The 11030-nt window shown below is 42.1% G+C and overlaps 1 protein-coding gene across 1 annotated transcript in view; it reads right to left on the minus strand.

Moving 5' to 3' along the window:
* Window positions 1–10354, minus strand: part of CFAP221 (cilia and flagella associated protein 221) — a 115154-nt gene extending 104800 nt beyond the window's left edge. The window contains exons 1-2 of the mRNA XM_007524760.3: window positions 10036–10354; window positions 7926–8111 (exon numbers count right to left, since the gene is read on the minus strand). Coding sequence (XP_007524822.1) covers window positions 7926–8064 — 139 coding nt within the window. The 5' untranslated portion in view covers window positions 8065–8111; window positions 10036–10354. The remainder of the gene's footprint in view (window positions 1–7925; window positions 8112–10035) is intronic.
* Window positions 10355–11030: the final 676 nt, after the last annotated feature.

Consider the following 11030-nt stretch of genomic DNA (forward strand, 5'->3'; position numbering starts at 1 on the left):
AACCACTGTGCTATCTCTACCCCACCCTGATTTATGTCTTGGTCAGGAGCGAGTGATTAAGCTAAAAAGCCCTCAGGCTCCCATAGCCTAAAGGGAAGAAAAAAAACAAAAGAGGCTTTAACAGCCACTGTGCTTCAACTCAGGTATTGAGATAACATTGAAACAACTGTTAATTTCCACCAACTGTGAACTCTTTAAGTACCTTAACTAGACACAAGTCAATCTAGGCAACAGTGATCAGTAGATTGAAAAGTACACAAGAGAGGGAACTCATAACACATTATATACAATGGTTAAAGCAAAGACAAACCTTGAAGAAATGAACCAGGACAAATGCCCAGTTAAAAGCCTCCCAAATGTAGAAGCACAAAACAGTGAAGTCAATATCCAAACACTAATTGAGGAATTAGTCATAGGAGTGAGGAAAGAGTTTGTAAGTAAAGTCATCAGAAATGGGGAAAACAGCAAATGAGACTCTAAAAGAAAACACTAAGTAAAAAAAAAAGGGAAAAGAAAACACTATCTCAAGGTAATTAGAGAGCTGAAAGCTGAAATAGCTGAGCTAAGAACACAACTAGCTGAACAAGCTAGCACAGTATCAGAACAGGATAACAAAATAGCTGAGCTACACATAACAGAGGGGAGAGAGAATAGAATAAGTGAGGCAGAAAACATAATTAGAAAAATCAAAGATGGATTAGAGAAAACAAGAAGTAAGAGATCTCAAAAAAACTAAGAGATACTGAAAACAACAACAGAGACATGGTATGGCTTCAAAAGAAATAATATACACATTATTGGCTTATCAGAGGAGAGGAATAAAGAGAGGCAGGGGAGGGAAGCATTCTACAGGACATAACAGCTAAGAACTTTTCCAGTCTAGACAACATAAAAGACATAAAAGTTCAAGAAGCACAGAGGGTTCAAACAGAATTAACCCAGATTTAAAGACACCAAGACACATTATATTGAGAATGGAAAGGACTAAGAATAAAGAAAGGATCCTGAAGGCTACAAGAAAAAAACCAAGAGTCACCTACAGAGGAAAACCCATAAGATTAGCAGCAGATTTCTCCTCACAATCACTTAAGGTCAGAAGAGAATGGCAAGATATCTACGAATGCTCAATGAGAAACGCTTTCAACCAAGACTACTGTATCCTGCTAGACTGTCATTCAGACTAGATGGAGGCATAAAAGCGTCTCAGGCAAGCAACAACTGAAGGAATCACCTATCAACAAGCCTGCCCTGAAAGAAGTTTTGCAGAGTCTCCTATAAATAATAAGATCACCATTAAATATGCCATATATCAGAACACTCTAAAAATCTACAAGAATAGCATTAAAGTATCTTCAATCTATAATATCAATAAATGTCAATGGCCTGAATTCACCTATTAAATGGCACAGAGTAGGAAGATGGATCAGAAAAAACAACACAACCATATGCTGTCTGCAATAATTCCACTTAACTCAACAAGACAAACACAGATTCAGAGTAAAAGGATGGAAAACTATCATACAAGCCAATGGACCACAAAAAAGGGTAGGAACAGCTATTATCATATCTGACAAAACAGACCTTAAAATAAATAAAATTTTAAAAGATAGGGATGGACATTACTTAATGCTCAGAGGATCAGTCAATCAAAAGGACTTAACAATTATTAACATCTATGCACCCAATGAGAAGACATATAAATACATCAAACATCTACTGAAAGAGTTACAGCAATATATTACCAGCAACATAGTAATAGTAGGGGACTTCAACAACCCACTCTCTCAACTTGACAGATCATCCAGGCAGAAAATCAATAAAGACACAGGGGAGCTAAATGAAGAGATAGATAAACTAGAACTATTGGACATTTTCAGGGTCATTCACTCCAAGAAACTGGAATATACATTTTACTCAAGTCCACATGGATCATTCTCAAGGATAGACCATATGTTAGGCCACAAAGACAGTATCAGCAAATTCAAGAGCACTGAAATCATCTCAAGCATCTTCTCAGACCACAGTGGAATCATATTAACACTTAACAACAACAAAAAAAAAAGTTAGTAAAAGTCCCAAAAGGTGGAAACTCAACTGTACAGTATTTACAGCTACTGAATCAAAGAGGAAATTAAGGAAGAAACCAAAATTTTTCAAGAGTTCAGGGGAAAAGAAGACACAAGCTATCAAAATATTTGGGACACAGCTAAGGCAGTACTAAGAGGAAAGTTCATAGCCATACAAGCACACATTAGGAAGCAGAAAAAGCTCAAATAAACTATCTGATTGCACACCTTAAAGACTTAGAAGAACAAAGGAGCCCTTAAGAAAACAGAAGGACAGAAATAACTAAAGTTAGGGCAGAAATAAATAACACTAAAAATAAGAAAACTATACAAAACATCAACGAAAGTAAATGTTGGTTCTTTGAAAAAGTAAACAAAAGCGACAAACCTTTAGTTAGACTCACAATATAAAAAAGGGAGAAGACCCAAATAAATCGAATTGTAAATGAAAAAGGAGATATCACAACAGACACCACAGAAATTCAACATATCATGTGAGGCTTCTATATGCCACCAAGCTAGAGAACCTGGAAGAAATGGATGAGTTCTTAGATACCTACAAACTTCCAAAATTAAATAAAGTGGGAGTAGATAATGTGAACAGGCCAGGGAGTCAGGCAGTAGTGCAGTGGGTTAAGCGCATGTGGCGCAAAGCACAAAGACTGGTGTAAGGATCCTGGTTCGAGCCCCCGGCTCCCCACCTGCAGGTAGGTCGCTTCACAAGCAGTGAAGCAGGTCTGCAGGTATCTATCTTTCTCTCCCCCTCTCTGTCTTCCCCTCCTCTTTCTATTTCTCTCTGTCCTAACAACAAAGACAGACAACAATAATAACAACAACAATAAAACAACAAGGGTAACAAAAGAGGAATAAATAAATAAATAAATATTTAAAAATATACATATGAACAGGCCAATCACAGCCAGCGAAATTGAAACACTTATCAAAAACCTTCCCAAGAATAAATGTCTTAGACCAGATGGTTTTACAAATGAATTCTATAAAACCTTCCTTCAAAGAAGAGTTAGTACCTCTACTTTTAAAAGTCTTCCAGAAGACTGAAGACACTGGAATACAACCTTCCAGCTTCTATGAAGCTAACAGCACTCTGATACCAAAAGCAGACAGGGACACAACCAAAAAAGAAAACTACAGACCAATATCTCTGATGAACATAGATAAATATTGAACAAAATTCTAGCCAACTGGATACAGCAATATATTAAAAGATTGTTCATCATGACCAAGTGGGATTTATCCCAGGGATGCAAGGTTGGTTTAATATACGAAAGTCAATCAACATGATCCACCAAATCAATCAAAGCAAGACCAAAATCCACATGGTTATATCAATAGATGCAGAGATAGCCTTTGACAAAATACAACATCCCTTTATGATCAAAACAGCACAAAAAAAGGGAATAGAAAATTCCTCAAGATAGTGGAGTTTCCATATATAGCAAACCTACAGTCAACATCATACTCAGTGGTGAAAAACTGGAAGCATTTCCCCTCAGATCAGGTACTAGATAGAGATGCCCACTATCACCATTACTATTCAACATAGTGTTGGAAGTTCTTGTCATAGCAATCAGGCAAGAGCAAGGAATTAAATGGATACAGACTGGAATAGAAGAAGTCAAACTTTCCCTATTTGCAGAAGACATGATAGTATACATAGAAAAACCTAAGGAATTCATCAAGAAGCTTTTGGAAATCATCAGGCAATACAGTAAGGTGTCAGGCTACAAAAGTAACATACGAAAGTCAATGGCATTCCTTTATGCAAACACTAAGTTGGAAGAAGATGAAATACAGAAATCAATTCCTTTTACTAAAGCAATAAAAAACAATAAAATATCTAAAAATAAACCTAACCAAAGAAGTGAAAGACTTGTATACTGAAAATTATGAGTCACTCCTCAAGGAAATTGAAAAAGACACAAAGAAGTGGGAAGATCTTCCATGTTCATGGGTCGAAAGAATTAACAACATTAAAATGAATATACTACCCAGAGCCATCTACAAATTTAATGCTATTCCCATCAAGATCCCAACCACATTTTTTTTAGGAGAACAGAACAAAAGTTACAAATGCTCATCTGGAACCAGCAATGACTTACAATTGACAAAACCATCTTGAGAAGAAAGAACAGAACTGGAGGCATCACACTCCCAGATCTCAAATTGTATTATAGGGCCATTGTCATCAAAACCGCTTGGTACTGGAACATGAATAGACACACTGACCAGTGGAATAGAACTGAGAGCCTAGAAGTAAGCCCCCACACCTATGGACATCTAATCTTTGACAAAGGTGCCCAGACTATTAAATGGGGAAAGCAGAGTCTCTTCAACAAATGGTGTTGTGAAAAATGTTTTGAAACATGCAGAAGAATGAAACTGAACCACTACATTTCACCAAACACAAAAGTAAATTCCAAGTGGATCAAGCATCTGGATGGATGTTAGACCAGAAACTATCAAATACTTAGAGGAAAATATTGGCAGAACTCTTTTCTGAATAAATTTGTTTTATGTTGTTGTTGTTATTGATGTCATTGTTGTTGGAGAGGGCAGAGAGAAATGGAGAGAGGATGGGAAGACAGAGGGGGAGAGTTGAAAGACAGACACCTGCAGACCTGCTTTACTGCTTGTGAAGTGACTCCCCTGCAGGTAGGGAGCCAGGGGCTTGAACCAGGAATCCTTAAGGAAGCCAGTCTTTGTGCTTTGCGCCACATGTGCTTAACCTGCTGCACTACCGCCCAACTCCCCCTTCCACATAAATTTTAAAGACACCTTCAATGAAACAAATCCAATTACAAAGAGGACCAAGGAAAGGATAAACCAATGGGACTACATCAAACTAAAAAGCTTCTGCACAGCAAAAGAAACTAATTCCCAAAGACCCCTCACAGAGTGGGAGAAGATCTTTACATGCTATACATCAGACAAGAGTTTAATAACCAAAATAAATAAAGAGCTTGCCAATCTCAACAACAGGAAAACAAATGACCCTATCCAAAAATGGGGAGAGGACATGGACAGAGTATTCACCACAGAGGAGATCTGAAAGGCCAAGAAATATATGAAAAAAAAAAAACACTCCGTCATAGATTGTCAGAGAAATGCAAATAAAGACAACCATGAGATACCACTTCACTCCTGAGAGAATGTCATACATCAGAAAAGGTAGCAGCAACAAATGCTGGTAAGCTTGTGGGGTCAAAGGAACCCTCCTGCACTACTGGTGGGAATGTTAATTGGCCCAACCTCTGTGGAGATCAGTCTGGAAAACCCTCAGAAGGCTAGACATGGACCTACCCTATGACCCTGCAATTCCTCTCCTAGGGATATATCCTAAGGAACCCAACACACCCATCCAAAAAGAACTATGTACACCTCTGTTTATAGCAGCACAATTTGTAATAGCCAAAACCTGAGAGCAACCCAGGTATCCAACAACAGATGAGTGGCTGAGTAAGTTGTGGTCTATATACACAATGCAATACTACTCAGCTATTAAAAATGGTGATTTCACCATATTCAGCCTATCTTGGATGGAGCCTGAGGAAATCATGTACAGTGAAGTAAGTCAGAAACAGAAGGATGAATATGGGGTGATCTCACAGGCAGAAGTTGAAAAACAAGATCAGAAGAGAAAACACTAAGCAGAACTTGGACTGGAGTTGATGTACTGCACTAAAGTAAAAGACTCTGGGGTGGGTGGGTGGGGAGGGATCAGGTCCTGGAATGTCATGGCAGAGGACGACCTAGTGGGGGTTGTATTGTGTGGAAAACTGGGAAATGTTATGCATGTACAAACTATTGTATTTACTGTAGACTGTAAAACACTAATCCCCTAATAAACAAAGCAAATTATCAACCATAACCCATAATCTATTTTAAAAAATATGAGCTCACCAAAATATCTAGGCAATATCCTAGTTCTTCATTTCAACAAGTGCTGAGACATGTTAAGAAAAGCAGTGAGTATCCAGGACACTGGAATTTCTTTTCCTTCAGAGCTTTCGGTCCGATATTTGTAACCTTCGGTCTAACGCCATAGCATAGGTATTATGCTCACTTTGCAGGTGAGGATATGAGGGACTCAGATTAAGCCACTTATCCACAGTTTTGTAGCTAAAAGAACTGATTCTAGCCATTGAACTGCTTCTCTAAATATGAACATACTGTCCAATTTCTAATAATAAGAACCCTTCAGTTTTGGCTGTATCTAAACCCTGTGAACACAGAGCTTTCATGCCATCCCTCAGCCCATTGAATTGTAAGTGGATAGGAACTACTTGGTCTTTTGCTTCTCACCAGATGAGCTGCCACTGTCATCAACTTTGGGACCCCTTGAAGAATTGTAGTGGGGTAGAGACGGTGTTTTGGAAGGACCAACAATCTCTGTCAGATATTTAGAAATTTTCAAAGTGCTGAAATTAGTATTGTTTGGCGATTTCCAGGTGCCAAAGGCTTTGTTTATAGGGACTTTTTTTTTCTGTTAATAATTAGAAATAGTCAAGTGTGTGAGTTTGTAGTCAACAAGTTCTACAGTGTCAACAAAAAGCCATACCAAAACACTGCACTTGGAAATCAAGTTGGGCCCTGAGATGGGCCTTAAAGGATGGGAGGTACGAGGATGACAGTAGAGATATGACCATTGGCAGCAGAAATTAACAAACGTCAACCTAACGCTGCCACCTTGGGGAATTCATTTGCCTTCTCTGACTCTCAGCTTCCCTAACAGTGAAACTGAAACAATATGTTTCAGACTGTTTTGCAGATGAAGTATGAGTAGCCTAGTCAAAATAATTGACCTTTGACATGACAGCTATGATTTACTGGGGTCTCTGAGTTAAGCGGTGTGCATGACAAAAGCTATGGTATAAAATGCAGGTGGTCAGGGGCTGGATGGTGGGGCACTTTAAATGAACACATTACCATGCTGAAGGACCTGGGTGTAAGTCCCCACTCCCCACCTGCAGGGGGGGGGAAGCTTCACAAATGGTGAAGCAAGTACTGCAGGTGTCTCTTTTTTCTCTCTCTCTATCACTTCCTTGCCCTCTTAACTCCTCTCTGTCCTCTCAAATAATGGAAAACAAAATAGAAAGGAAGAAATGGATGCCAGGGCAGTGGACTTGTCCAGCAGGCACTGAACCCCAGTGACAACCCTGATAGCAATAAAACAAACAAACAAACAAATAAAATGTAGGTCTAAAAAGTAGCATGGAGTGGCTGGAGCTGGGTTTGAGGGGTATGGGGAGGGAGCTGGGTATGTAGATATATAACAGGAGCAAAAGGGGTGAAGTGCCAAACAAAGGAATTAGGACTTTATTGTGCACACAAGTAGAATCGCTGAGAATGTTTGAGTAGGACATGGACAGAAATACTGGGATTCTGTGGATAGAAAGGAAACTGGAGTTTAATGGATGGAGGAGAGTGTGGTCAAAGTGGAGAGTGTTACAACAGTCTCTGGAACCTGCTTAGGATGAGGAACAACACAGAGAATAGGCAGGAAAGGCATTAAAGAAGAGACAAGTGATGACTAAATTTCTACTGCGAATATCTATCAGTCGGCCAGGAGTCAGCTAGCTCAGGGACAGAATACAAGATTCATTTCATTACATGAAGCTGCCCTGATGGCACTATCCCCCAAATCCAGCAGTTAAAGTGAATAGTGCTGTAAAACCACTGTTCTTAAAAAGAGAGAAAAAAAAAAAAAAAAAACTAGTATCACACACACACACACACACACACACACACACACACACACACACACACACACACGGCACTATGCTCTGGTTCCTCTGGGAAGATGTGAGTTGTAAAGCAAGTCTGTTTCTAACCACTTACTTGATTCTAAGAGATGGTTGGGTACTTCTGTCCTTCTCTTTGGCTCCTCTACTAAGCTCTTCAAAAGGAGGGGCGTCATGTTACTAAATGATTCTTCAGCATTCTTGAGTTCTCTGCTGGGGGTGTTCACGGCTGCCATTTTATCATGAAAAATGGAGTTTTCTTTTTAGAGCCAAAGGTCACTTCCTGAGAAGAAAACAGGAGCAGTATAATCATCCATGAGAAACCACAGACATTTTTTTTTTCTCTCAGTCCTTGACAAATGAACCTCTTGTCACTCTGTGGCTTATTGGACTCTAGATCCTTCCTGCCTCTAGACAGACTCCCGCTGGTCATTCTATTCCCACACAGGGCTGTCCCATTAATCTCTGTCCCATTAATCTCCTTGTATCACACATCACAACTCAATGTCATGCCACTTCTCAAACCCCTTCAATAGTCCTTAATATGTTTCAAGAGCTTCCCCAAAAGATAGTCTTGGCATGCTTGCTTGAGACTGCCAGTAGGAGCATATGAAGGAAAATAAATAACAGCTATCTCTCACAGTTGAACAAGTTTGGGAAATATTGAAGTAACCAGCTAAATAGCCCTCTTGTTTCCAAGACTTCTCCAAATCACCTTGTGAGATGTTTGTGACTTTGAAACCCTTTCTTATTTGGAGACACTGGTCAGTGGCCTTTATGAGTCACCTTCCAGGGACTCTCTCCTGAGAGAGATCTATGAGGAGGCAGAGAAGCCTTTTTTTTTTTTTTTTAACCAGAGTACTGCTCAGCTCTGGCTTATGGGGTACTGGGGATTGAACCTGGGACTTTGGAGCCTCCGGCATGAGAGTCTCTTTGCATAACCTCCACCCTTCTCATCCATCCTCTCTGAGGGCATTCATAGGAGCTCTGTCCTAGGGCCTAGCTCCTGTCCTCTTCTTAATTTTTTAAAAATTTTATTCATTTAATTTGATAGGATAGAGAGAAATTGAGAGGGATATAGAGAGAAAGAGAAAGAGAGGCACCTGCAGCTCTGCTGCACTGCTTGTGAAGCTTCCCCCTTGCAAGTGGGGACTGGGGATTTGAATCTAGGTCCTTGTGCATGGTAGCATGTGTGCTCAGACCTGTGCACCACCAGCAGGTGCCCCATGTCCCTCCTTTGACAGACTTGCCTTTCTTTAGCATTCAATTTACCTTCTACCTTCTTCACAGAGTTTGCACTCTTCAATATTCTTTAGCAACCATTACTTATTTAGCCCCAATAAAGCATTTGTAATGGCATTTCTCTCTCTCTCTCTCTCTCTCTCTCTCTCTTCTCTCTCAACTCTGGTTTATGGTGATGGTGGTGTTGGAGTGGTTGAACCTGGGACTTTGGAGTCTCAGGCAGGAGAGTCTCTTTGCATAACCATTATGCTGTCTATGCCCACCCTCTAATGGTATTTTCAAATCCTACACATCTGTATATCTTCCACAGTTAAGTCTCTAGCTTCAGGCGTTAGTACAGACTGGAATCTGGGAAAGCCCCACACTGAAAGTGACAGTATGCACGGATCACCTTGTACCTGCCAATTCTTTACTTTTGAGAAGACTTATAGTTCTGCCCCTAGAGTCTACAGCAGCAAGCCAAGTAGTGATCACGGGGAAGATGCTGTGTAAACCCTTTGTGAAAGAAGTTGCTCCCTACACCCGCACTGCAGAAGACACCTCCTCACCCCCCCCCCCCATTTTAGCACAGCCTCCAGCTTACCTGCTTCGCTTTCCTCCAGCCCAACACCTACCCAAAGCTCAGTCCCCAGTCCCTTCTCCTCCAGGTGACTCAGAGTCCAGCCCTGCACACAGGCAGGCCCAGAGGCTAAGGCAGCTCCCCACACAGACCCCTACTCCAGCTCCACCACCCCCAGGGGAACGTGTGTCCCCTGTCACACTCCCCACCTGCGGGCTCTGCCCCTTGGCCCCATTCTCTTCCCTGCAGCCTCCCTCCCGCCCTGGCCCAAGGCCTGCTCCCCTCTGCGCCCTGTGCTGCAGGGGCTTCCAGGAGAGCGCAGGGCTCCTCTCCAGATCCACAACCACCCTCACCAAGCCCCCCTCCCAGGCTGAATGGCCGGCGGCCCGGGGTCCGAGCCGCTCACACTGGAGGTGGTCCACAGGAAACTGGATTTGGTCGCCGCGGGCACCTGCTCCGTGTCGCCATGACGACGCGGACGCGGCCCGGGGTCGCCAGGCGCGACCAAAGGCCGCAGGGGCGCGGGGGGAGCCCCGGGACGGCTGCTCCAGGCCCGGAGGCTGCGGGTGTTTTAGGGGGACGGGAGAAGTCTGGGGGCGGCCTGGGGGAGTGACCAGTGGATTTCCGAGGAGGAAAGAAAAATTCGGCAGATAGCAGAAGCTGGAGCCCGCGAGGGCGCAGTGGGTGGGGCTTCCCCACGGGCGGCTCTGGGTCGCGCCACTTAAACAGCCTTTCCCGCGGTTGCTCAGGTAGGCGGGGTGGTGTGACTGCCCTTCCACATACACCTCCAATTGTTTTTTTTTTTTTTTTAAATTCATTTATTTCATGAGCGTTCAGAGCACTGCTCAACTCTGGTTTACGGTGGTGCAAGGGACTGAACCTGGGACCGCAGAGCCTCAGGCCCTGAGAATCTTTTGCATAACCATTATGCTATCTTTTGCATAACTATTAAGGTACCTCCCAAGCTCTAGCTGCTATGAGAAGCAGTTCATCTCCAGTTTATTTTATCTATGCTAATATCCAACTGCCTGTATTGGTTTTGGGGGGAAAATCACAGACATCACTTTATCCACAAATATTTCATAATATACCTCCAAAAAGATGAGGACTATTAAAAATTCATAACCATGGGAGCCGGGCAGAGGCGCACCTGGCGTGCATGTTACAGTGCACAAGGACCAGGGTTCAAGCCCCCGGCCTCCACCTGCACAAGCTTTGTGAGTGGTGAAGCAGAACTGCAGGTGTCTCTCCCTGTTTCTCTCCCTCTCTATCTCCCCCTTTCCTCTCAATTTCTCTCTCTATCAAATAAATAAAAATAATTTAAGAAAAAAATCATAACCACAGTACTAACACCTAAGCAAATTACAGTAACACCACACTCGAGGGCTTGCGTGCTTGAAG

The sequence above is a fragment of the Erinaceus europaeus genome, chromosome 18 (assembly GCF_950295315.1).
Source record: "Erinaceus europaeus chromosome 18, mEriEur2.1, whole genome shotgun sequence".
Classification (NCBI taxonomy): domain Eukaryota; kingdom Metazoa; phylum Chordata; class Mammalia; order Eulipotyphla; family Erinaceidae; genus Erinaceus; species Erinaceus europaeus.